The following is a 27,775-nucleotide window of genomic DNA, read 5'->3' as shown; positions in this document are numbered from 1 at the left end:
TATATATATAGATCTTGGAAGGAAAAGAAAATTGGCCAACAAAACTTGGTAGCCGTATTTTGTACATTCGGTAGCGATTGACCATTCTGCAGCGCCCGATGTAGTACCGCAAATCTTTCCAGCAGGTGGCGCCAACGCTCAGGTCTCTCCTTACATTCCTCTCTATCGTTTCCAGACCGTGCGCGCTGCCCGCACCTACGTCATGACGTCATTGGAGAGTCTGTGAACAGAGGGAGCGCGCAAAGATCGTGAACGAAGGCGAGAGGGTAGGAAAACGGGCACCGGGTCCGGGCGCAGCGCTGTACCGGCTGCTGTGTGTGTGTATATGAGGCTCTGCGGTGGCGGCGGGGAGTGAGTGAGTGCCGCTCTGGCGGCTGCGTATGGCGCTTTATCAATGTCTGACGTAGGAGCTTGGTGGGTTCCCTATGTTTCTCCGTATGGTGTGTAGGGCGGTGACGTCACACGTGGTCAGTATGGGGGATGACGTCAAATGTCGCCTGCTCTGCCCATTGTCAGCGCTGTGCCATGTGTCGCTGCCAGCAGATCAGACCACTGCCGCCGGCAGCCAATCACAGCCCTCGTCTCATCCTCTGCAAGGGAAGTTTTAAAGGGCTGTGTCCCTATGACAAACATTCCTGGCTCATTCAGTAGCTGGGGACGGACGCCCCGGGCAGGGTGACTGCAGCCTTAGAAATGCGGCTGTGAGACACCGAGGGCAGCAGGTAAATGGTGACAGGGCAGCAGGTTCCCATGGCTGCTCCTAGGAGGGCGCTAATATAGGGGCACGGTGCCCGCTCACCCCAGGACAGAGGGGGGGGGGGTCTCATTTATTGTTAAATGTATTCATTTTTTATACAATGCTCATTAACCCACTAATGGCCTCCCCTATTCTGACCCACTATGTCACGCTTCAGCGAGTGCACATGGTAGGATTTAACCCTTTGCAGCCGTTGAGTGTGACTCTGGTACGATCAAAGGGAACCCGCCCCCTTAATGGAATTTAAAGGAATAATGACAAGAAAAATGGAATAAAAATGTTAAGAGGGCAAAGAGGTTTTTTTTTTTTGTAAAGTGGTCGCTGATTAACATATCTTCTATTCTCTATTTATCTATCAGTTTTGTCTTCTATCTTCTAGCTCATATCTATCTATTCATCTCTATTATCTATCTACCATATGTCTATTTATTATCTACCATATGTCTATTTATTATCTATCATTCTATTTATTATCTATCATCTATTTATCTATCATCTATCTATTTATTATCTATCTATTTATCAGTTTTGTCTTCTATCTTCTAGCTCATATCTATTTATCTCTATCATTTATCTATTATCTATCTATTATCTATCTATGCCACATTTATCTTTTATACGGGTCAGACCTGTGACTGTACCATGTATGTAGTGTCTGTGGATTCCCGCTTGGATCAGTCGCAGTCTTCTCCAGTCCCATCATCGCTTTGTTCCTCTTCAGTTCGCACCCATAAACCTGGTGCACAATTTGGTCCTTGTTGTCCTTTCAGTGGAAGCCCACCCGTACTCTGGACCCCCCTGACATACGTGCAGTGACATCTTTGGACTTCCTACTGCGGTGTGAAATACTGATATAAATCCTATGTGGAGCATCTTCCTGGGCCTTGTGGTGCTCAGGTCCTTGCTTCTATCTGTTACACTGGGCTTCATGCCGGAGTGGGAAATGTGAGTCTGTGCCACATCAGGATTAGGCTCTAGTCACTTGCATTGTACAGGCCACTTCCGGCTCAGGTATAGAGCACGTCGTGACCCAGAAGAGCACCAGAGCGGCACTGGATACCAGAGAAGGCTGAGATTGGGGAGTATTGCCCATGTAGTGCTTTCGAAGTCCATTCACAATCAACATTTGCATTATGTACGTGAGGCTGAGGACGGCTATGGTAGATCTGAAACCTCCGTCACTCCAGCTCTGTTCCCCGCCTTCTCCTGCTTCATGATGGCCTGAAGTCACACAGCATAGAGGTTTTCTACTGTCCCTAACATCATGCCCTCCCTTTATCTAATACTGAATCTTTCAATAACTGAACTCCTTGTGTTTCCTCCCTCCACTAACCTACCTATGCCCGATATTACCATTTCCATGTGTGGCTCTACCATTACTCCCCTGCAGCATGTCCACTGTCTTAGTGTCCTATTTGATTCAGATCTTTCCTTCACTCCCCACATCCGATCACTGGCTCGCTCATGTCACCTTCACCTCAAAAACATCTCTAGAATTCAACCTTTTCTAACCTTTAATTCGGCAAAAGCTCTTACTGTAACTCTTATTCACTGTCGTCTGGACTATTACAACTCTCTACTAATTAGTCTCCCTTTTACTAAACTCTCCTCTCTCCAATTTGTCAGGAATGCAGCAGCCAGGATCATATTCCTTTCCAGCCATTACACTGATGCCTCCACCCTGTGCCACTCATTACACTGGTTACCCAGTGTTACAAAGTCCAATATAAACCTATCACTCTCACCCACAAAGCGCTCCACACTTCAGCTCCTCCCTCGTCTCAGTCTGCCACCCTACGTGCCCTCCGTTCTGCTAATGAACTAACATCCTCAATAATCTGAACCTCCCTTTCCCATTTCCAAGACTTCTCACGTGCTGCACCAATTCTTTAGAATGCTCTACCCATGAGAACGTTATTAATTCCCAATACTCACAGTTTTAAGCATGGCCTAAAAATGCATTTCCTTAAACTGACATATCGCCTCCCCTCACTTATGTAACTATCCCCGTTTGGCTCATACAAAATTTTCTTCAGAATCAGGACCCTCGTGGCGTCTGTTCACCCCCTCCATGCACTTAGCACCCCTCTGTTTGTGTCCTGTGCTGCACATTCTGGCTGGTGACCGGTTCATGCTGCGTTATGTGCAGACCCTACTCAGTATGTTATGGCTGTATTGTACAATACAAGTACTTTTACCATTCACCTTTCGTGTCCCCCCTTATCTCCTCATAGGTTGTAGCTTGTGAGCAGGACCCTCACTCCTCTTGGTATCTGAGTCATGTGTTATTCTGTAATGTCTTTATTGTCTGCAGAATATGTTGGCGCTTTAGAAACAAAAATGACTATTATCAGAGACGGTCAGTCAAGCAGGAAGATGGATAGAGCTGGAGTGACAGAGGCTTCAGATCTACCATAGCTCTTCAGCCCCATTTACATATCAATTCACACCCTGATTTCTCGGTAACTGAGGAACGGACTTGGAAAGAGCTACACGGGCAAAAAAAAATAGTTTGGGGTGTGAACTTCTGACAGATTTCCTTTTTGGAAGTATAAACGTCCGAGTATCGTACAAGAAAACCTGATGTTTCTTCAGCTGTATTGTTCTAACCCAGGGTCTCGCCCTATTTGCCCTCTGGTCTTTTTTATATCTTGTCTGAGAGGCTGCAGTTCGGTTCTGTGTAATGTGGTTACACCAGCTTTGCTTTAATGACAGGCTCCCTCTTAAAGGGGTTTTCCAGGCTTGGGACATAAGTCTGCAGTCACTCTGTTTCAGCGCTCGGGCAGCCACATGACTCCATGTATGTGATTTGCCAACTAGACATGTTTGATCTGTCTTAATAGAAGTGCGTTGAGAGGAGACGGATGGGAGTAATCTGCACGTGACCACACACCGTCCCGGCTCTACAGTCACATACTTGTGTCCCAGGCCTGGACAACCCCTTTTAGCAAATTTTCTGGAATTGACACTTTTTGTCTATTCACGGGATCTTGAAAACAGGGTGTCCCATATCCCCTGTTGGAACAGAGTGGGGCTCGATTCAAAGTCTATGAGACTGGTTGACCTGGCCGATCACAAAGACCCCCTTTATAGCCCCCACAAAACACAAATGGGTACAGTAGCAGATACAGTTAGGGCCAGAAATATTTGGACAGTGACACAAGTTTTGTTATTTTAGCTGTTTACAAAAACATGTTCAGAAATACAATTATATATAATATGGGCTGAAAGTGCACACTCCCAGCTGCAATATGATAGTTTCCACATCCAAATCGGAGAAAGGGTTTAGGAATCATAGCTCTGTAATGCATAGCGTCCTCTTTTTCAAGGGACCAAAAGTAATTGGACAATGGACTCTAAGGGCTGCAATTAACTCTGAAGGCGTCTCCCTGGTTAACCTGTAATCAATGAAGTAGTTAAAAGGTCAGGGGTGGATTCCAGGTGTGTGGTTTTGCATTTGGAAGCTGTTGCTGTGAGCAGACAACATGCGGTCAAAGGAACTCTCAATTGAGGTGAAGCAGAACATCCTGAGGCTGAAAAAAAAGAAAAAATCCATCAGAGAGATAGCAGACATGCTTGGAGTAGCAAAATCAACAGTTGGGTACATTCTGAGAAAAAAGGAATTGACTGGTGAGCTTGGGAAGTCAAAAAGGCCTGGGCGTCCACGGATGACAACAGTGGTGGATGATCGCCGCATACATAATTTGGTGAAGAAGAACCCGTTCACAACATCAACTGAAGTCCAGAACACTCTCAGTGAAGTAGGTGTATCTGTCTATAAGTCAACAGTAAAGAGAAGACTCCATTACAATAAATACAAAGGGTTCACATCTAGATGCAAACCATTCATCAATACCAAAAATAGACAGAAAAACACCTCAAGAAGCCAGCTCAGTTCTGGAAAAGTATTCTATGGACAGATGAGACAAAGATCAACCTGTACCAGAATGATGGGAAGAAAAAAGTTTGGAGAAGAAAGGGAACGGCACATGATCCAAGGCACACCACATCCTCTGTAAAACATGGTGGAGGCAACGTGATGGCATGGGCATGCATGGCTTTCAATGGCACTGGGTCACTTGTGTTTATTGATGACATAAGAGCAGACAAGAGTAGCCGGATGAATTCTGAAGTGTACCGGGATATACTTTCAGCCCAGATTCAGCCAAATGCTGCAAAGTTGATTGGACGGCGCTTCATAGTACAGATGGACAATGACCCCAAGCATACAGCCAAAGCTACCCAGGAGTTCATGAGTGCCAAAAAGTGGAACATTCTGCAATGGCCAAGTCAATCTCCAGATCTAAACCCAATTGAGCATGCATTTCACTTGCTCAAATCCAGACTTAAGACGGAAAGACCCACAAACAAGCAAGACCTGAAGGCTGCGGCTGTAAAGGCCTGGCAAAGCATTAAGAAGGAGGAAACCCAGCGTTTGGTGATGTCCATGGGTTCCAGACTTAAGGCAGTGATTGCCTCCAAAGGATTTGCAACAAAATATTGAAAATAAAAATATTTTGTTTGGGTTATGTTTATTTGTCCAATTACTTTTGACCTCCTAAAATGTGGAGTGTTTGTAAAGAAATGTGTACAATTCCTACATTTTCTATCAGATATTTTTGTTCAACCCTTCAAATTAAACGTTACAATCTGCACTTGAATTCTGTTGTAGAGGTTTCATTTCAAATCCAATGTGGTGGCATGCAGAGCCCAACTCGCGAAAATTGTGTCACTGTCCAAATATTTCTGGCCCTAACTGTAATTGTCAGTATTGCATGCACGCTATATAGCACTCTTGTGAGTGGGGTCTTGCACAGTCCGCAGCCCCATAAATGCAGAATTGGAATTGATCTGTACTACAAAATGGGACCCATCCTGATTTTAAGAAAGGTCCCCATTAAAGGGGAGCAAGAAGAGAGATGCAAATACATTCCAAGGGTCCTGGTCTGACGGCCCCATAGTCTGCTGAGCGAGATGTGACCTCTTTTGTGTGTTATGTTAGATGAGAATTGTTGTCGTCTTGTACAATATGTGCTGGGACTTGCGTCTGTTTAGACACAAACACCTATGTAGATGGCACAACACACGGCAGCGTGACCCTCACCCGCACATACTTTCCTGCACAGACGCCTGACTTTTCCACTCCAGCCTCCTCCTCCTCTCTTCTCTCTTTGCTTTTCCTCTTTTTCTCCGTTTGACCCTGAGTCTTGGCTGCCATCCTCTAACCGGCTGTCTGTGTCTGTCTCATGCAGGCTGGCACTTGCGTTCCTGCCCAGGAGGAGGAGAAGGTCAGGGGCACGGCCGCAGCCGACGTATGCCCGGTGAGGGGAGTAGTTGAACGCCGCCTCCCAGACCCTGACCACCAAGACATGCCTTTGCCAGGACGGGCTCTGTTAAGACTGGACTGGAGAGCAGACCCTGATTGTGGGTACCACGGCGGTCAGGACTGAGCATGGCCATGGTCGGCGGTCGTCACAGATGAGCGTGGATGGAGGATCGCTGTCACCATTGCTGCACAGATACCTGGCTGGGGCTGGAGACGCCGGATATCAGCCTGTGAGCGGGCACTGCCAGGGACGGACGCTGCAAAGCTGGCACCACTGGAAAAGCGTTGGAAAATCAAATTAAAAAGCCATTTTACCCATCTGCCTCCAGTAATGTCACCTGTCCATTGTATTCTGCCGCTGGTCACACGGGAGTAACAAAACCTCAAGTTCCCCTCCAGTTTGTGGGCTTTGTCTCATCTGGTCAGCGCCCCCTCAGCCGCTGTCTGGCTCACACCATGAGCTCCCTGCTCCCCTTTGACAGCTTGCTGTGTAACCTCCTGGGCCTGTCTGTTACTTTGTGGATCACCCTCCTGCTCATCTTCATCATCGTCCCCGCAATATTTGGGGTGTCCTTCGGCATCCGCCGGTTGTATATGAAAACCTTGCTCCGAATTTTCACGGTGAGTCGTCTACGTTGTATCAATAGTAACTTGTGAGTAAAAGGCACATGGCCATATTACTATTTAATGTATGAGTCCAGTAATTAATGGGAATGTCCACTTTGTGTTTATATGTAGATAGGAAAAAACATGATTTCATTCACTATAGAAAGCCAGAGCCGCACTCCCTATTCTGCTGGTGCAGTCACTGTGTACATACATTACATTACTGATCCTGAGTTACATCCTGTATTATACTCCAGAGCTGCACTCACTATTCTGCTGGTGCAGCCACTGTGTACATACATTACATTACTGATCCTGAGTTACATCCTGTATTTTACCCCAGAGCTGCACTCACTATTCTGCTGGTGCAGTCACTGTGTACATACATTACATTACTGATCCTGAGTTACATCCTGTATTATACTCCAGAGCTGCACTCACTTTTCTGCTGGTGCAGTCACTGTGTACATACATTACTGATCCTGTACTGATCCTGAGTTACATCCTGTATTATACCCCAGAGCTGCACTCACTATTCTGCTGGTCCAGTCACTGTGTACATACATTACATTACTGATCCTGAGTTACATCCTGTATTATACTCCAGAGCTGCACTCACTATTCTGCTGGTGCAGTCACTGTGTACATACATTACATTACTGATCCTGAGTTACATCCTGTATTATACTCCAGAGCTGCACTCACTTTTCTGCTGGTGCAGTCACTGTGTACATACATTACTGATCCTGTACTGATCCTGAGTTACATCCTGTATTATACCCCAGAGCTGCACTCACTATTCTGCTGGTGCAGTCACTGTGTACATACATTACATTACTGATCCTGAGTTACATCCTGTATTATACTCCAGAGCTGCACTCACTATTCTGCTGGTGCAGTCACTGTGTACATACATTACATTACTGATCCTGAGATACATCCTGTATTATACCTCAGAGCTGCACTCACTATTCTGCTGGTGCAGTCACTGTGTACATACATTACATTACTGATCCTGAGTTACATCCTGTATTATACCCCAGAGCTGCACTCACTATTCTGCTGGTGCAGTCACTGTGTACATACATTACATTACTGATCCTGAGTTACATCCTGTATTATACCCCAGAGCTGCACTCACTATTCTGCTGGTGCAGTCACTGTGTACATACATTACATTACTGATCCTGAGTTACATCCTGTATTATACTCCAGAGCTGCACTCACTTTTCTGCTGGTGCAGTCACTGTGTACATACATTACTGATCCTGTACTGATCCTGAGTTACATCCTGTATTATACCCCAGAGCTGCACTCACTATTCTGCTGGTGCAGTCACTGTGTACATACATTACATTACTGATCCTGAGTTACATCCTGTATTATACCCCAGAGCTGCACTCACTATTCTGCTGGTGCAGTCACTGTGTACATACATTACATTACTGATCCTGAGTTACCTCCTGTATTATACCTCAGAGCTGCACTCACTATTCTGCTGGTGCAGTCACTGTGTACATACATTACATTACTGATCCTGAGTTACATCCTGTATTATACCCCAGAGCTGCACTCACTTTTCTGCTGGTGCAGTCACTGTGTACATACATTACATTACTGATCCTGAGTTACATCCTGTATTATACCTCAGAGCTGCACTCACTATTCTGCTGGTGCAGTCACTGTGTACATACATCACATTACTGATCCTGAGTTACATCCTGTATTATACTCCAGAGCTGCACTCACTATTCTGCTTGTGCAGTCACTGTGTACATACATTACATTACTGATCCTGAGATACATCCTGTATTATACCTCAGAGCTGCACTCACTATTCTGCTGGTGCAGTCACTGTGTACATTACATTACTGATCCTGAGTTACCTCCTGTATTATACCTCAGAGCTGCACTCACTATTCTGCTGGTGCAGTCACTGTGTACATACATTACATTACTGATCCTGAGTTACATCCTGTATTATACCTCAGAGCTGCACTCACTATTCTGCTGGTGCAGTCACTGTGTACATACATTACATTACTGATCCTGAGTTACCTCCTGTATTATACTCCAGAGCTGCACTCACTATTCTGCTGGTGCAGTCACTGTGTACATACATTACATTACTGATCCTGAGTTACATCCTGTATTATACCCCAGAGCTGCACTCACTTTTCTGCTGGTGCAGTCACTGTGTACATACATTACATTACTGATCCTGAGTTACATCCTGTATTATACCCCAGAGCTGCACTCACTATTCTGCTGGTGCAGTCACTGTGTACATTACATTACTGATCCTGAGTTACCTCCTGTATTATACCTCAGAGCTGCACTCACTATTCTGCTGGTGCAGTCACTGTGTACATACATTACATTACTGATCCTGAGTTACATCCTGTATTATACCCCAGAGCTGCACTCACTATTCTGCTGGTGCAGTCACTGTGTACATACATTACATTACTGATCCTGAGTTACCTCCTGTATTATACCTCAGAGCTGCACTCACTATTCTGCTGGTGCAGTCACTGTGTACATACATTACATTACTGATCCTGAGTTACATCCTGTATTATACCCCAGAGCTGCACTCACTATTCTGCTGGTGCAGTCCCTGTGTACATACATTACATTACTGATCCTGAGTTACCTCCTGTATTATACTCCAGAGCTGCACTCACTATTCTGCTGGTGCAGTCACTGTGTACATACATTACATTACTGATCCTGAGTTACATCCTGTATTATACCCCAGAGCTGCACTCACTATTCTGCTGGTGCAGTCACTGTGTACATACATTACATTACTGATCCTGTATGGAATTGCAGGCCTCTGTTCTTGTCCCAGCAGACAGACCCCCTAATGATGAGCAAGTTATCCACTATTCTATTGATCTGGAGCAGAGAATGGTTGCAAAAGAATGATTGTGGGGAACAGATACCCACTTATTCTCTGATCGATGGGGGTGCGACACCTGGCACCCTGCTGATCAGCAGTTACTGGATGCTACCGCCACCCAGCAGCGGCGTCACTTATATAGCTGCCGTGACCAGGTACTGCAGATTCGCCCCTATTTAAATGAATAGCAGCTGGATCCAGGGCTGCCACTAGAAATTTCAGGGCCCCATACTGGCAAAATTTTCAGGGCCCCTTTGAGACTCCGCCCAGGCTCCACCCCAGCCCCGCCTCCACCCCTCGAACTGTCCACAGCCCCACCGCTCTCTCTTCGAAAAACTGCACTTCTCACCAATCACACATTAACAGTTCCCATCACCAGATCACACACATAGCCCGCAGCTTTTGATTTGGCCAAAAGATTTTTTTAAGCTGCTACCATAACACAGTAGACACTTTTGACCGGGCTCTACTCTGCTGTAACCTACTAAATATTTGTTAAAATATGCAATACAATTTAGGTATATTTTTATTTATTTTTCAATTTTTAAAATGACCAATAATATCACATACAACGAACAAATACCGCTACACCATGTCCAGACCACATGTTACCGCCACAGTGATCGAATAATATCAAATGCAGGGAACAAATACCACAACACCATGTCCAGACCACATAATACCACCAATGACCGAATAATATCACATGCAAGGAACAAATATCACCGCACCATGATCAGACATCATATTACCACCACATAGTGACCAAATAGCACATACAAGGAACAAATACCACCGCACCATGACTAGAGCACGTATTACTGCCACAGTGATCGCTAGACCATGATCAGACACCATATTATTACCACATAGTGATCAAATAGCACATACAATGGACAAATACCACCGCACCATGACCATATCACATATTACCACCACAAAGTGACTGAATACTACATTACTGATTAGTAATAAAAAAAAAAATACAATACTATCACCATAAGTGCCATTATACACAGGAGATCTGTACTTAGTATGCAGTGTCTGTGTACAGGTAATACTGTGATCACTGGTGGTATTATACACAGGAGCTCTGTATATAATGTGTAGGTAATGCAGTGATCACTGGTGACATTATACACAGGAGCTCTGTATATAGTATACAGTGTATAGGTAACACACTGACTCACCAGTGACGTCTCTAGGTGAAGTCCTTCATCTTTCATCCAGCACAGACCGCCATCACTTCTTCCAGCCAGGACTCGTCTCTGCAGGAAATAACACAGTTATCTCGAGCTCCGCTTGCGGAACACATTACTTAATTTTTCCCAACTTCTACATTACACCACATGAAGAAAAAAAGGCGACATAGTGTCACTCTACTCAGTAACAGGACCGCCCCCCCATTTAAAACAGTATCCTCAAAAAATAAAATAAATATATGACTGCAATAATAATATCCCTTAATTAGCCCCTATGGTAATAATATTCCCCATCCTGGCCCCTGTGTGTCTCATTCCTGGCGTCAGCCATATGTTCTCCCATCCTGCCCTCATGAGTATCCATCCTGCCCCATATGATCTCCCCATCTGTCTCCATCGTATCCATCCTGCCCCATGATCCAATCCTGCACCCATGTCTTTCATTCTGCCCCGGGTCTCCATTCTTGCCCCACCTGTCTCCAGTCCTGCCCCCAGTGTGTCCAGCGTTCTGCCCCCAGTGTGTCCAGCGTTCTGCCCCCAGTGTGTCCAGCGTTCTGCCCCCAGTGTGTCCAGCGTTCTGCCCCCAGTGTGTCCAGCGTTCTGCCCCCAATAATAATAATAATTTTAAAAAGTTCTTACCTGGCTGCGCTCCTGCGGCGAAGACTAAGCTCCCTCCACTCACCTGAAGTGCGCACTTGCCGGCAACTGACGACACTGACGTCAGACGCCGGCAACGTGCGCGCTGCTGCTGCTGTCAGCTGCCAGCCTCCAATTGGCTGGCGGCTGTTAACTATTGACGTTCGGGCCCAAACCCGCCTGTCAAGTGTTGCCGCAGTGCCGCTAAGGGCCCGGTTTAGCCTGCCGGTAGGGGCCCAGTGAGCAGATGAGACGGGGCCCCCTCTGCCCACGGGGCCCCAAACGCCAGTAAGAGCAGTAATGCCCTGGCTGGATCTACATTACCCAGCTGCCGCCGCTATTGTTTTGACGGAGCTGCTGTGTTTCGGCAGCATCCGAGAACTGATGGTGCCGTTAACAGCTGATTTATCACCTATCCTAAGGGTAGACCATCAATAAAAAGTTGTGGCCAACCCCTACAGTTATTACAGTGTAATGCATAATTCCCCCAGTGGTGGCGCTGCAGTAGTTGGCCTCCTGGTGATAGTCTTCCTGCAGGATACGGATTCCAGGGGGGGGGGTTACCTTCTTATAAAGTGATGGAATGTCGCAAGGATGTGGCATCACTGTATGGTCATAGGGGTCTGACATTTGGGACCCCTGCCAATACATTGAATGAAGGGGACTAATAGATATGTGGCCCTCCTCTCAGTGGCCCTCCTGACTTCCGGCTGTCCAGGGAGTCGCAGCGCTGAATCCCCTTCATTCTCAGGTTTTATGGTGGTCCCAGAATTTGGACCCCTGCTGATGATAAAGGGATGATGATGCTTGGCTATTTATAAGATGGTAATACCTGAGAGCCCCAATAGCAGGGCAGTCATCCTGATTTCAGGAGACCCTGTAGAGCAGCGCTGCCAAGCTCTTATGAGGAGACCCCTGTAGAGCAGCGTTATGTGAGAATCTTATGAGGAGACCCCTGTAGAGCAGCGTTATGTGAGGATCTTATGAGGAGACCCCTGTAGAGCAGCGTTATGTGAGGATCTTATGAGGAGACCCCTGTAGAGCAGCGCTGCCAGGCTCTTATGAGGAGACCCCTGTAGAGCAGCACTGCCAGGCTCTTATGAGGAGACCCCTGTAGAGCAGCGCTGTGAGGCTTTTATGAGGAGACCCCTGTAGAGCAGCACTGTGAGGCTTTTATGAGGAGACCCTTGTAGAGCAGCGCTGCCAGGCTCTTATGAGGAGACCCCTGTAGAGCAGCACTGCCAGGCTCTTGTGAGGAGACCCCTGTAGAGCAGCACTGCCAGGCTCTTGTGAGGAGACCCCTGTAGAGCAGCGCTGTGAGGATCTTATGAGGAGACCCCTGTAGAGCAGCGTTATGTGAGGATCTTATGAGGAGACCCTTGTAGAGCAGCACTGCCAGGCTCTTAGGAGGAGACCCCTGTAGAGCAGCACTGCCAGGCTCTTGTGAGGAGACCCCTGTAGAGCAGCACTGCCAGGCTCTTGTGAGGAGACCCCTGTAGAGCAGCGCTGCCAGGCTCTTGTGAGGTGACCCCTGTAGAGCAGCACTGCCAGGCTCTTATGAGAAGACCCCTGTAGAGCAGCGCTGCCAGGCTCTTGTGAGGTGACACACACACACACACCCACATACCCTTAGAGCAGCGCTGTGAGGCTTTTATAAGGAGACCCCTGTAGAGCAGCACTGCCAGGCTCTTATGAGGAGACCCCTGTAGAGCAGCGCTGTGAGGATCTTATGAGGAGACCCCTGTAGAGCAGCGTTATGTGAGGATCTTATGAGGAGACCCTTGTAGAGCAGCACTGCCAGGCTCTTATGAGGAGACCCCTGTAGAGCAGCGCTGTGAGGATCTTATGAGGAGACCCCTGTAGAGCAGCGCTGCCAGGCTCTTATGAGGAGACCCCTGTAGAGCAGCGCTGCCAGGCTCTTATGAGGAGACCCTTGTAGAGCAGCACTGCCAGGCTCTTAGGAGGAGACCCCTGTAGAGCAGCGCTGCCAGGCTCTTATGAGGAGACCCCTGTAGAGCAGCGCTGCCAGGCTCTTATGAGGAGACCCCTGTAGAGCAGCACTGCCAGGCTCTTATGAGGAGACCCCTGCAGAGCAGCGCTGCCAGGCTCTTATGAGGAGACCCCTGTAGAGCAGCACTGCCAGGCTCTTATGAGGAGACCCCTGTAGAGCAGCACTGCCAGGCTCTTGTGAGGTGAGACACACACACACACACACAAACATACCCTTAGAGCGGCGCTGCGAGGCTTCCTATTGAATAAGTCTGGGCATAGCCAGGACATGTGATTTTCTGATGGAAACAGTCAACAAGTATGCCCAAGCCCTTGTGCTCTCCGCCTGACTGATCTCCGGTAATGCGATGAATTGTATGTAATGACTGGTTCTGTTTCCATGTGTGACGCTGACGCCGGCCATGTTTTGCAGTGGGCCACTCTGCGGATCGAGAGAGGAGTGAAGGAGAACAGTCACATGCTGTACAAGCCTCTCACCAATGGTATGTGCGCTCACACCTCGCCGGCACAGCGTTCTCTGCCCCCTGTATTTCCATGCTCTGGTTCATCCCTCTATTTCAGGCAACACTGGATCCTGGCCCTTGTTGCTGTCCCTTATGTTGTCCATCTGACTCTTCTGCTCCACTTTTCGTGTATGCTCGTGTTTCTCCATTCTGCAAACGTCATGCTTCCTGTTCTTCCCGTCTTGCTGACATTTTCTATTTGCAGTCCTCTGACGTCTTCTGCCGCGAGCGAGACCCCTTCTTGTCATAAGCCGGGCACAGACTGATCCAGTGTATGGCTGGAATTGAGTAGGACCCCCTCCAAGATCACAAGATGGGCGTCCCGTTACCCTCGAGCAGGGGGGCAGTAGCACACTCGCTGTATCTATGGACAAGGTGGTCTTGCATCCTTGCCACTGCTCCACTCATTGTCTATGTGACTGGAGGAAAAAGTGCAGACGCTGTCAATCTCCAGCAGGCTCTTGTGAATGAATTGTATGAAATATTTCGACAAGCTCCATTTTTGGGATCTGTGTGAGTCTCCGCTGTCAGATCCCTTCTTACCTGCAAGTCATCACTTATCCTTTGGACACATATTGCGGTAAAGTTCCCAGTTAATGAACCGTACAGCTCACGTAATGCCCAAATATTGTGCCATCGGCCCTGGTGGTCTAGGGCAGGCAAGTGATTGGCCGCATCTCTAGGGGACTAGGGTAGCTTGTGTGTGAAGGGGAGTTTAGGTTCCTGGTGGTCTAGGGCAAAGATGCCCTAAGGTAATTTCTCCGTCCGTGGTGATGAGCGTCAGGCTCTGGTGGTCTAGGGTATGCTAACAATTCAGTGTTTGGCTAGTGAGCATGTGTCACTATTTCACATTTGGTGGTAAGTTTTGTAAGACCAGTGTTTCTTAACAACCCCCCCAAAAATCCCGACTTGCTCTCGCTGTACCACATCCATTCCCATACAAACGTGAGGGTAGTGACTATTACACCCATCATCTTCTGTGTTCTCCTTTTTCACAACGCTCAGGAATCATCGCTAAGGATAGCACCTCACTGGAAGAGGGGATCTGGGATCTGCGGGGCAACGGCCGCTCCTTGGACAAGCCGGAGTTCGAGCTGTCGGACATCTTTTACTTCTGTCGGCAGGGCATGGAGAGCATCATGGACGATGAGGTGACCAAACGCTTCTCTGCGGAGGAGCTGGAGACCTGGAACCTGCTGAGCAGAACCAACTACAACTTTCAGCACATTAGTCTGCGGCTCACCGTGCTGTGGGGTCTGGGCATGCTGGTGCGGTACACCTTCCTGTTGCCCCTCAGGTAACTGCGCTGCGGGGGAGCTATGGGGAAACGGAGTGGCAGTACGTGAGCACGCAACGCTGATGGTCTCCCCGGTCTCCTTTCAGGATTGCTCTGGCTTTCACGGGGGTCGGGCTTTTAGTGTTTGGTACTACACTAGTCGGATACTTGCCGAATGGCCGGTAAGTATGTAACACCGTACCGTTACCTTACTGCTGTGTGTAACGGGGGCCTGGAAAATAGGAGGCGCATTGCCGGGGACACGTCCACACAACATGGTGAAGGAGCAAGTGTCCAGCAAGCGAGCTCAAGTCAGCCTGGCCTCACACCCCTCGTTTCCCAGCCCACTATCACACTGTCTTATTAGGTCCAGCCATCTCTTTCCCAGTAGTCGCAGCAGGCTTCCCCCCAGTACTGCTACAAGAGCAGGACGCCTGTTCCCGCTTGCTCCCTGCTGCCAGGAAATGATCTATTATCAGTCGCTTTAGTAATTATTGAAGCAGAAATGTTGGGAATGCTGATCAATCCCACCCACGGGGAAGGCGATAAATATATCAGCGGGGGTCCGCACCCGACACCAGTACAGCGTCCCACCCATGTGAATGGAGAGAGGCTGCATATGTCTGACGGCCGCCCCATGTACTGTCCATAGGAGCCATAGTCAGATATACCCATAGACGTGTCGCGGTAGTCGTGGACGCACACTATCACCCCATGCGCATGGAGACATGTCATCCACCATTCTCCTAAATCAGGGAGGGTCATAGTGGTTGGACCTCCACCGATCATAACATTAAGCATACTGTGATTTACTCGCCCTCCCTGGGTCCAGCGCTGCGTGTCCACCAACATCTGTTATTGTCCGCAGTACTGACGCAATGTCTATAGCGCTGCAGCTAGTCATTGAGCTCGGCGCCTTGTGCCATCGCTGGCTGTGCAGGCACCAGAAAATCATTAGGGAAGGGAGCTGTGCCGGGGTTATCCTTTAAGGTTGAGTACCCATATACTTATCTCCATAGCTGTTTGGGGGGACGGACTTCATTTTTGCCTCCCTGCTCGTGTGCTGAGAGCAGACGTTGGCACTTGATCCCGCAGAGTTCATGTAAGCACAGCCTGTCTCCCTACAGCTGTGGTCCTTGGAAAGAGCCATCTAGGACGTCACATTAACAGAAGGTGTGTTGGTAAATTGCAGCCTGCGCTGAGCTCTTAGCCTTAATCCAGTTTAACCCCTCTAAGCTCAGAAAAGACCATCCTGGACACTTGCTCTGCTTTTTTTTATTTCATTTTGTCAGCATTGTTTTCTGATGCATATGATCTCTGTAGGTGCAAGGAGTTCCTGAGTAAGCACGTGCACCTTATGTGTTACCGGATCTGCGTGCGGGCCCTCACTGCAATCATTACATATCACGGCAGGTAAGTCCAGGCCTCCCTGTCTGCTGGGGATTGGCAGTGGTGACCTGCATTCGGGCCACTCCAGATTTGGGGGATTTGCTTTGTGGATTTCGCAGCAAATTACAGTACAATAAATATAGAAGGAGTTTTGATCCATCCACAGTTATCGTATGGAAAAATGAGCGCAATTTCAAGGCCTCGCAATCTGCACGTAGCACCGGATTTTTGGCAAAAATCCTTGTCTGATGTATTCTGCTGCATCTAGACTTTCCCGTACAGTATTGTGATGTGTACGACTTTTACGCTCTGTCTTCATCAGTGAGAACCGTCCGAGGAAAGGGGGTATCTGTGTGGCCAATCACACCTCCCCGATAGACGTCATCATCCTGGCCAGCGATGGGTACTACGCTATGGTGAGTGTTTGGTTACCTCCCAACTCTCTGTCCCTGCCCCCTGATGTGGCCTTTATACTCAGATTTCTTTTTTGTAGGTTGGACAAGTCCATGGTGGTTTAATGGGAATCATACAAAGAGCCATGGTGAAGGCCTGTCCACATGTCTGGTTCGAACGGTCAGAAGTCAAAGATCGCCATCTTGTAGCTAAAAGGTACTGGGATTGCAGCAAACCTGATAGTGAGTTTTCGTCGTGAATAATTTTCTCCTACGCCTCATTGGGGGACACAGGACCATCCAACGTTTCGACCAACAGGTAGTCTTTATCAAGGACGTCTGGGTCAGGTATAGCCGAGTGTGTCTCACCAGGCTATTCACCTATACCCTATCCTGTACATACCAAGCCGTACCTGACCCAGACATCCTTGATAAAGACCACCTGTTGGAAGGCCACCTGTTGGTTGAATTTTTGGACGTTATCCGTTTCTTGGTGCTGGATCTAAATAAAAATTAGAAAAATTATTCACAACAAGGACTCACTATTCTTATCTCCTTCAATGCTGAAATTTTTGTTAAATGCATCGAAAGTCAGACACATTCTAGATCTTACAAGATAATTCAGGGGTTGGAAAGGGGAATATGTGGCACTTACTGGTGAATATTCTTCTCTATAATTGTGGTGGTCCTGGACATCAGAAAACTACCGCATGCGCATTAAGTTTTATGGAGGTTTCTGATGGAAAGTTGTATCAGGCCCCACACAAGTGCAGATCTGTTCTAAATAGTGAGATCACCGTCCTGGACGTCCAGGCCCCACACAAATGCACATCAGTTCTCGATAGTGAGATCACCGTCCTGAGCGTCCAGGACCCACACAAGTACACATCAGTTCTCGATAGTGAGATCACTGTCCCGAGCGTCCAGGACCCACACAAGTGCAGATCAGTTCTCGATTAGTGAGATCACCGTCCTGAGCGTCCAGGACCCACACAAGTACACATCAGTTCTCGATAGTGAGATCACTGTCCCGAGCGTCCAGGACCCACACAAGTACACATCAGTTCTCGATAGTGAGATCACTGTCCCGAGCGTCCAGGACCCACACAAGTGCAGATCAGTTCTCGATAGTGAGATCACCTTCCTGAGCATCCAGGACCCATACAAGTGCACATCAGTTCTCGATAGTGAGATCACTGTCCTGAGCGTCCAGGACCCACACAAGTGCAGATCAGTTCTCGATAGTGAGATCACCTTCCTGAGCATCCAGGACCCATACAAATGCAGATTAGTTCTCGATAGTGAGATCACTGTCCTGAGCGTCCAGGCCCCACACAAATGCAGATTAGTTCTCGATAGTGAGATCACCGTCCTGAACGTCCAGGACCCACACAAGTGCAGATCAGTTCTCGATAGTGAGATCACCGTCCTGAGCGTCCAGGACCCACACAAGTGCAGATCAGTTCTCGATTAGTGAGATCACCGTCCTGAGCGTCCAGGACCCATACAAATGCAGATCAGTTCTCGATTAGTGAGATCACCGTCCTGAGCGTCCAGGACCCACACAAGTACACATCAGTTCTCGATAGTGAGATCACCGTCCTGAGCGTCCAGGACCCACACAAGTGCAGATCAGTTCTCGATAGTGAGATCACCGTCCTGAGCGTCCAGGACCCACACAAGTGCAGATCAGTTCTCGATAGTGAGATCACCGTCCTGAGCGTCCAGGACCCACACAAGTGCAGATCAGTGCTCGATAGTGAGATCACCGTCCTGAGCGTCCAGGACCCACACAAGTGCAGATCAGTGCTCGATAGTGAGATGACCGAATACTTTCATCTCTACGACATAACTTGGCCAACACTTTGAAGCCCCTCATTTTTTTTTCCCCAGCATGCTTCCTATTGTAATCTGTTCTAACAATCCCTTTCCTTTTCCCCAGACTGACAGATCATGTACAAGACAAAAGTAAACTTCCCATCCTAATATTTCCGGAAGGTAAGAGCGGAACGATGTTAGTCTTTTTTTAAATGTCATGCACCTCTTTACAAAATGCGACCCACCTCTTTTCTCACTCGTGTCAGCGTGGGGATTGATTTGCAGAGTTTCAGCACTTACACTGTTCATTTGGAAAAGAGAAAAATGCAATCACATGAAAGAATGTACAGATGTCGTAAATTCCCGTTCTGCCGATTTCTCTCCTTTCAGGGACCTGCATCAATAACACATCCGTCATGATGTTCAAGAAGGGAAGCTTCGAAGTCGGAGCCACCGTGTATCCCGTGGCTATCAAGGTGAGCTCACGGATCTTGGGTAAAGCTTTAGCAATAGACTGAGATTTGTGGTGTCCCTGACTCTTTCTTACCTGCACAGTACGATCCTCGCTTTGGCGAAGCCTTCTACAACAGCAGCAAGTATGGGATGATCACCTACCTCCTGCGAATGATGACCAGCTGGGCCATCGTGTGCAGCGTCTGGTACCTACCTCCTATGACACGGCAGGTAATAACACATGGATGTAGCTAGCAGATGGCAAAAATCGGTGGTGGTCTCGGGGCAAGGTTCCCCCACCACCAGAACAAAGAGGAGGCTGAAAATTTCCTGATAAACGTCACTTTATATATTTATGAGCAGAAGTTCTTCTTAGTAGGTAAAGTCGGTTTGCTGCCACGTACCAGCTGTTGTGCTAATTCTCCATGGACCAAGAACCAGTCCGGATCATTTTCCTATAATTATCATATTCCCTTCTGATCTTAATTGCATTGACGATGTAGTGGCAATCCGTGGCCTCCTATAATCTTATGCTCGACGCTAGTTGTCCACACTTGCTCCTACGTTGAAATATCGCCAGGATTAAACAATTTGCCGGAAGTAGAATTCAATTATAAACTCTAATGGCCTGTTACATAAAATCCTCACGTCTTACCCCTTGCTGTCCAGGCATAAATATTTCCAGACATGGGTTTGTTTGCTCAGTCATTGATCGATAGAGAGCAGCCGGAGGAAGGTCCAGCTTCATTCTTTCCTGTAACCCAGTGGATATGATAAATCTGGAGAAGGACGGAGTTAATACATTATATATTGCATTTCTAAACTAATACAGATGTATGTTATCCAGAATCAGCAAGTCTCGGATGTCTGGTTAGTGGCTCATTGCAAAAGCTGATTGCAGACAAGTTTCATCATAGAGGTCAGCGCTGCGTCTCGTCTGGTGATCCTGTCCCTTCCCTGGCAAGCCCTTACTACATATTACATCAGGCCGCTCACTGAGGGCCTTGTAAATGTGCTGACGATGAGTAACCCCTCAACTCTTCAGAAGAATCAGCGTATGGTTATTACTGATTATTTACTAATTGCCAAAGGCAAATAGACCCTAGCTAAAAAATTCTATAAAAATTAAAATGTAACTTTTATTTCCAACTACTTATTAAAGAGTGCATTTTTTTTCCTTAACATGGTATTCCCATCTCCAAGATCTTCTCCCAATATGTAATAGGTGTAATATTAACCCCTTTCTGACCTCGGATGGAATAGTAAGTCCGAGGTCAGATCCCCTGCTTTGATGTGGGCTCCGGCGGTGAGCCTGCATCAAAGCCGGGACATGTCAGCTGTTTTGTACAGCTGACATGCGCCCGCAATAGCGACGGGTGGAATCACGATCCACCCGCCACTATTAACTAGTTAAATGCCACTGTCAAACGCCTACAGCGGCATTTTAACCGGCGCTTCCGGCCATCGGGCTGGAAATGAGTGCATCGCCGACCCCGTCACATGATCGGGGGTCAGCGATGCGTCTGCATAGTAACCATAGGTTACCTCTATGGTTGCTGATACCAGATTGCTATGAGCGCCACCCTGTGGTCGGCGTTCATAGCAATGCAGGAATTCAGCTACATAGGAACGATCTGATGATCGCTCCCATGTAACTGAACCGATCGAGTTGTGCCAGCTTCTAGCCTCCCATGGAGGCTATTGAAGCGTGGCAAAAGTTAAAAAAAAGTTTAAAAAAAAATGTGAAGAAGATGTAAAGGTTTAAATCACCCCCCTTTCACCCCATTCAAAATAAAACAGTAAAAAAAAAAAAATCAAACCTACACATATTTAGTATCGCCGCATTCAGAATCGCCCGATATTAACATGATCACTAAATGGCGTGAGAAAAAAATTTGAACCGCCAGAATTACATTTTTTTGGTTGCTGCGACATTGCATTAAAATGCAATAACGGACGATCAAAAGAACGTATCTGCACAAAAGTGGTATCAATAAAAACATCACCTTGGAACGCAAAAAATAAACCCTCACCCGACCCGAAAAATGGAGACCCTACGGGTATCGGAAAATGGTGCAATTGTTTTTTTTTTTTTTTTTTATAGCAAAGTTTGGAATTTTTTTTTCACCACTTAGATAAAAGAGAACCTAGACATATTTGGTGTCTATGAACTCGAAATGACCTGGAGAATCATAATAGCAGGTCAGTTTTAGCATTTAGTGAACCTAGCAAAAAAGCCAAACAAAAAACCAGTGTGGGATTGCACTTTTTTTTTGCAATTTTACCGCACATAGAATTTTTTTTACCGTTTTCTAGTACACGACATGGTAAAACCAATGATGTAATTCAAAAGTACAACTCTTTTCACAAAAAATAATCCCTCACATGGCATATTGATGGAAAAATAAAAAGTTATGGCTCTGGGAAGGAGGGGAGCAAAAAACGAACACGGAAAAAAACGGAAAATCCCAAGGTCATGAATGGGTTAATAATAGCAAATACCCCCAATTAGAAATGTAGTCTAGTTCTTCTGATTTGCTATGTTGCTTACCCCATATATAGGGCATTACAGTAGCTTATGTATCCATAGTTACGACCACGAAGAGCTGTCTAACTTGATACTACAGTTCCTTGCGAAAGTATTCGGCCCCCTGGAACTTTTCAACCTTTTCCCACATATCATGCTTCAAACATAAAGATACAAAATGTAAATTTTTGGTGAAGAATTAACAACAAGTGGAACACAATTGTGAAATTGAACGAAATCTATTGGTTATTTTAAATTTTTGTGGAAATTCAAAACTGAAAAGTGGGGCGTGCAATATTATTCGGCCGCTTTACTTTCAGTGCAGCAAACTCACTCCAGAAGTTCATTGTGGATCTCTGAATGATCCAATGTCGTCCTAAATGCCTAATGATGATAAACATAATCCACCTGTGTGTAATCAAGTCTCCGTATAAATGCACCTGCTCTGTGATAGTCTCAGGGTTCTGTTTGAGGCACAGAGAGCATCATGAAGACCAAGGAACACAACAGGCAGGTCCGTGATACTGTTGTGGAGAAGTTTAAAGCCGGATTTGGATACAAAATGATTTCCAAAACTTTAAACATCCCAAGGAGCACTGTGCAAGTGATCATATTGAAATGGAAGGAGTATCATACCACTGCAAATCTACCAAGACCCAGCCATCCCTCTAAACTTTCATCTCAAACAAGGAGAAGACTGATCAGAGATGCGGCCAAGAGGCCGATGATCACTCTGGATGAACTGCAGAGATCTACAGCTGAGGTGGGACAGTCTGTCCATAGGACAACAATCAGTCGTACACTGCACAAATCTGGCCTTTATGGAAGAGTGGCAAGAAGAAAGTCATTTCTCAAAGATATCCCTAAAAAGTGTTGTTTAAAGTTTGCAACAAGCCATCTGGGAGACACCAAACATGTGGAAGAAGGTGCTCTGGTCATATGAAACCAAAATCAAACTTTTTGGCAACAACGCCAAATGATATGTTTGACGTAAAGGCAACACAGCTCATCACCCTGAACACACCATAACCACTGTCAAACATGGTGGTGGCAGCATCATGGTTTGGACCTGCTTTTCTTCAGCAGGGACAGGGAAGATGGTTAAAGTTGATGGGAAGACGGATGGAGCCAAATACAGGGCCATTCTTGAAGAAAACCTGTTGGAGTCTGCAAAAGACCTGAGACTGGGACGGAGATTTGTCTTCCAACAGGACAATGATCCCAAACATAAAGCAAAATCTACAATGGAATCGATCATAAATAAACGTATCCAGGTGTTAGAATGGCCAAGTCAAAGTCCAGACCTCAATCCAATTGAGAATCTGTGGAAAGAGCTGAAATCTGCTGTTCACAAACGATCTCCATCAAACCTCACTGAGCTCGAGCTGTTTGCCAAGGAAGAATGGGCAAGAATTTCAGTCTCTCGATGTACAAAACTGATAGAGACATACCCCAAGCGACTTGTAATTGCAGCAAAAGGTGGCGCAACAAAGTATTAAGTTAAAGGGGCCGAATAATATCGCACGCCCCACTTTTCAGTTTTTGAATTTCCACAAAAATGTAACATAACCAATAAATTTCGTTCAGCTTCACAATTGTGTTCCACTTGTTGTTGATTCTTCACCACAAATTTACATTTGGCATCTTTATGTTTGAAGCATGATATGTGGGAAAAGGTTGAAAAGTTCCAGGGGGCCGAATACTTTTGCAAGGCACTGTATATGAGTGGTCATAACCATGGATACCTAAGCTTCTGCAATGGCCCTACACATGGGGTAAGTGACACAGTGAATCAGAAGAACTGTACATTTCTAGTTGGAGGTATTTGCTAATATTATTCATATTGCACATACTTATTGAGATGCTTTTAAACACTAGTAAAGAGCAGCTGAAAAATTGCATGTAAAAAATGCAGCTTCTCAAAATTATATGTAGAGCTCATTGTAGATCAATGAGAGATATGGAGACGAACTGAAGGCTGCATTTTTGATGGGAGACTTTGCCCATATAAAAATCATATTGGACATATGCACTTTAATGTTATATTTTCAGCAAAATCTACTTATTTAAAATGCTAATTAAGGCGCTATTACGCCCTCTAATTTGCATATTAATCCCTGTCTTGATTAACAGTTTTTGCCATAGCCACCTTGTGCTCCGCACTTTCATTTTGAGCGCGCCGCTGGGCTCCTCGAGTGTCGCTGTGCAAGCACAGCAGCAGAAATTGATTCATAATGTAGGAATTGCATTTTTTTTTTCCAACAACTCCTCAAACTGCTATAAAAAAAAAAAAAAATTAAAAAGTTATATATACTCCAAAATGGTATCAACCAAAAATGCTCTACAACCAAATATCAAATTTAAAAAAAAGGATTAGTTTGGTATCGCCGTAATCGCACTGGTAATTTTTTTATTTTTTTTTCTTACTGAATTCTGTAATAATGACACCTGATATGCAGAAGCACAACCCCTGCCCCAATCTTTCCCTTGTTTGTATTATCACAGGAAAATGAAGACGCAGTTCAGTTTGCAAACCGGGTGAAGTCTGCAATCGCCAGGCAGGGCGGACTTGTCGATCTACTATGGTAAGATTGGGAGATAGTTTCACATTGTTGCTCTCAGCCTGGCCGATTTGGCCAATTCTTTTCTTGTTCCGTTCTGCAGGGATGGAGGGTTAAAACGTGAAAAGGTCAAAGATGCTTTCAAAGAGGAACAACAGAAGTTGTACAGTCGCATCATCTCTGGGAACCAGGAGAACCGAAGTCGCTCGTAAGCCCCAGCAGCGGGGAGCAGGCTCCGTTCTGACCGACCCTGCTGCTCCACACCACAGGAAGAAGAAGACTCCGAGCCGCAGGAATCCAAGCCATGAAGTGAGGGCTGAGGGCACACACACGACATGGAGTCAGACTGGATTAATTCATCCATGAAGAACTATATTAGTATGAGGCAAGAGGTATTTACCGGCAGCTGACTGCACCCATGGGATCTGTGTCCGTGGCAGGAGGATGGTGGTGTCTGAACCCCCCACAGCTCTGTTTCCTGAGCCGTATGACTCTGTTCTTATAAAATTTTTGGGCCTGAAGGCGCTTTTTTTTTTTTTTTTTTTTTTAATTTTGACTGTTTTGGATCCTCCGATATCGTCTCACAGAAGCGTTACATTTTCTGTGAGGTTGGTCTGATCTCGATCCATTAGAACTTGCCCGAGAAGCGAGGTTACAGGACGGAATCGCCTGCAGGAAGCAAAGTGAAGCAGACAAGGCTCCGACATCTTCTGACCGATGTGGCTGATATATTCCACTGCCCAAGTTTTCCAGAGACTGACAAGTCGTCATTTCTGACTTCCGACGAAAGCCTCATCCATTCACTTTCATGAAGCCATCTCCGCTACTTGTTCTCATGGAAGATGGGCGGTGGCTTGTTTTTTTTTTTTTTTTTTTTTTTTAAGCCAAAAAAAACAAACAAACGAGGGGTTAATGATACCAGTGTTTGAAACCCTCTGCAAAATCCATAATGAATGAGACATGTGCCTCTCCGTTTTTATCTGTTACACCCACGCCCCGTCCTGCATGGGCCTCTGCGCCACGTTCCTCGTTTTTGTTTTTATAAGTTCAATGAAATAAAATATCTTGGGGGGAAAAAAAATACAATCTGTCCCTCAATCTCCTTCCACCAGAATGTCTCTATACATGGCAGCCGATGAATGCTGGGCATGATTGCCGCTAATGCTGCTGACCTTCTCTTCGTCAGCCTGTGAAAATCCAGCTTTGTTAGATCCAAAAGTTTAGTTTCTAGGGAAAAACTGCATAGCAACCACAAAGTTCTCAATGCCCCCTAGTAACCTGTCTGGCTCCAATAACTCCAGAATTACAGCCAAACTGACAGAAATGGAAGAGCAGCGAGGGTTGCCAGAGAAAAAGGCATTGTCCAATATTAGAAAAATGGCTGCTTTCTTCCAAAAACGCCATCTACAGACTCTGAGTGGTACTGCACCTCTGCCACTATGACTTACAGGGGTATTATCATCTGTAAGATCCTATCCCAATATGTAGTAGGTGTAATAATAATAATATTAACAAATACCTCCAATTAGAAATGTGGTATAGTTTTTCTGATTCGTTATGTCACTTACCCCATGTGCAGGGCATTGCAGTAGCTTAGGTATCCATAGTTACGATCACTGAGTTGTCATAACCATGGATACCTAAGCTACTACAATACCCTGCACATGGGGTAAGCAACATAGGCTATCAGGAGAACTATACTCCATTTCTAATTGGAGGTATTTGCTAATATTATTATTATTACACCTACTACATATTGGGGCAGAAGACTGAATAGCTCCATACGTGAAATCACGTGGCCTGCGACCAGTTAATATTTGCCTCTTCCCGACTGGGCGATTTTGCATTTTTGTATTTACATTTTTCATCCCTTTATTCCAAGAGACAAACTTTTTTTTTTTTAGTTTTCCGTCCACATACCCATATGAGGCCTTGCTCTGTGGGACGAGTTGTACTTTTCTATGACTCCATTCATTTTACCACGTGATGTACTAGAGAATGGAAAAAAAATTTAAAGTGTGGCAAAAATGCAAAAAAAGTGCAATTCCACAATTGTGTATTATTTTTTTTTTTTTGTATTATTTATCATGTTCACTATGTGGTAAAGTTGACCTGGGAATATGATTCTCCAAGTTACTGCAATTACAAAAAAAAAAGTTTGTGTCGCTACTTTCGGAGACCCGGAACGTTTTCAATTTTTGGTCGAAGGAGCTGTCTGAGGACCTGTTTGTGCCCCTTAGCTGGCGCACACACACACACATACATTATAATTGCGTGTGTGTATATATATGTATATATATGTATATATATATGTATATATATATATATATATATATATAATTTATTTATTTTTTTCTCTCATATTAGTAAACTTTTTTTACTTTCTACTGTACTTGTTAGTCCCTTAGGGGACATGACCCAGCGACCATTATGTTGTTTGTACTATACACAGCAATACTACAGTACTGTTATATAAAACAAAAATCACAGTATCATGAATTTCATCCACAGTCTAGCTTTCACAGGAGAATCTTAATGACAGGCACGGGGGTATTTAGCAGACCTCAGGCCGTCAGGGCAACCCATCGCCGCCTCATGATCGCTTTATGTCGCTCCAATGGGCTGTTAGAGGCAGATGATGGCTGAATAACACAGCCATCATTTGCCGCGAAAGATGCAAGCTCAGCTTGCGAGCCTGCATCAAAAAGTCAGAGAGCCAGTGTATGATATAACTGTACATCATATGACAGGGGTTAAAGGTAGCAATCAGTAATGAGCAAACGTGCTGGGATAAGGTATTATCTGAGCATGCTCCGGTGCTTAACAGTGTATTCTGGTTGCTGTAAAAATGTTTGAGTTCCCGTAGCTGCATGCCTCGGTGCTGTTCGACAGCCAAAATATATGCAGGGATTGTCTGTTAGGCAATCCCTGCATGTGTTGCATCTATCGAACAGCACCGAGACATGCAGCCGCAGGGACTCTGAACATATTTTTCCAGCACCCCGAACACTCTGTTAGCACCGGAGCATGCTCAGATAACACCTTATCCCAGCACGTTTGCTCATCACTAATCGGTACCGGTCCTCAGTAATATTAGGCTAGCCATTATCCAGTGGACTAACTCCATAGTAATGTTCAGGGCATTTAAGAAGCCCATATAGATAGGATTTTAAATTTTTTTTTTTCCCTAGCATCTACATAGTTTTGGCAAAGTAAATTACGTGCTAAACCAAGAGCCTTGATCATGAAGTTTAGCATGGAGTGAATATGTAGTAAGGACCAAAGAGGAACGCAGCTCGGTGCAAGGGCTACATGCTTCTTCTGACACTCACTTCTGCACCGTGGTGTGTATAGTTGCCATATTCTACACCCTTCCGATAATACATGTCATTGGGCTTCATGTCTGCACCCTTT

General features: G+C 45.9%; 1 protein-coding gene across 1 annotated transcript; it reads left to right on the top strand.

The window, feature by feature from the left end:
- Positions 1 to 203: 203 nt before the first annotated feature.
- On the top strand, positions 204 to 25,442 carry GPAT4 (glycerol-3-phosphate acyltransferase 4). The gene is made up of 13 exons (XM_069766937.1): positions 204 to 266; positions 6,010 to 6,704; positions 13,855 to 13,924; positions 14,951 to 15,242; positions 15,329 to 15,403; positions 16,545 to 16,634; positions 16,933 to 17,026; positions 17,104 to 17,219; positions 18,945 to 19,000; positions 19,211 to 19,296; positions 19,376 to 19,504; positions 24,306 to 24,385; positions 24,465 to 25,442. Exons 2-13 carry the CDS (start codon positions 6,540 to 6,542, stop codon positions 24,571 to 24,573), a joined length of 1,362 nt encoding a protein of 453 aa, XP_069623038.1. The 5' UTR covers positions 204 to 266; positions 6,010 to 6,539; the 3' UTR covers positions 24,574 to 25,442.
- The last annotated feature ends 2,333 nt before the right edge of the window (positions 25,443 to 27,775 follow it).

This window comes from Ranitomeya imitator, chromosome 4 (assembly GCF_032444005.1).
Source record: "Ranitomeya imitator isolate aRanImi1 chromosome 4, aRanImi1.pri, whole genome shotgun sequence".
Taxonomy (NCBI): Eukaryota; Metazoa; Chordata; class Amphibia; order Anura; family Dendrobatidae; genus Ranitomeya; species Ranitomeya imitator.
The sequence above is the reverse complement of the archived record's forward strand: the minus strand, read 5'-3'. Positions and strand labels throughout refer to the sequence as shown.

Coding starts and splice junctions, on each gene's coding strand:
- GPAT4 (XM_069766937.1), top strand. CDS start 6,540: ATGAGCTCCCTGCTCCCCTTTGACAGCTTGCTGTGTAACCTCCTGGGC. Junction 6,705..13,854: donor CCTTGCTCCGAATTTTCACG/GTGAGTCGTCTA, acceptor CATGTTTTGCAG/TGGGCCACTCTGCGGATCGA. Junction 16,635..16,932: donor ATCATTACATATCACGGCAG/GTAAGTCCAGGC, acceptor TGTCTTCATCAG/TGAGAACCGTCCGAGGAAAG.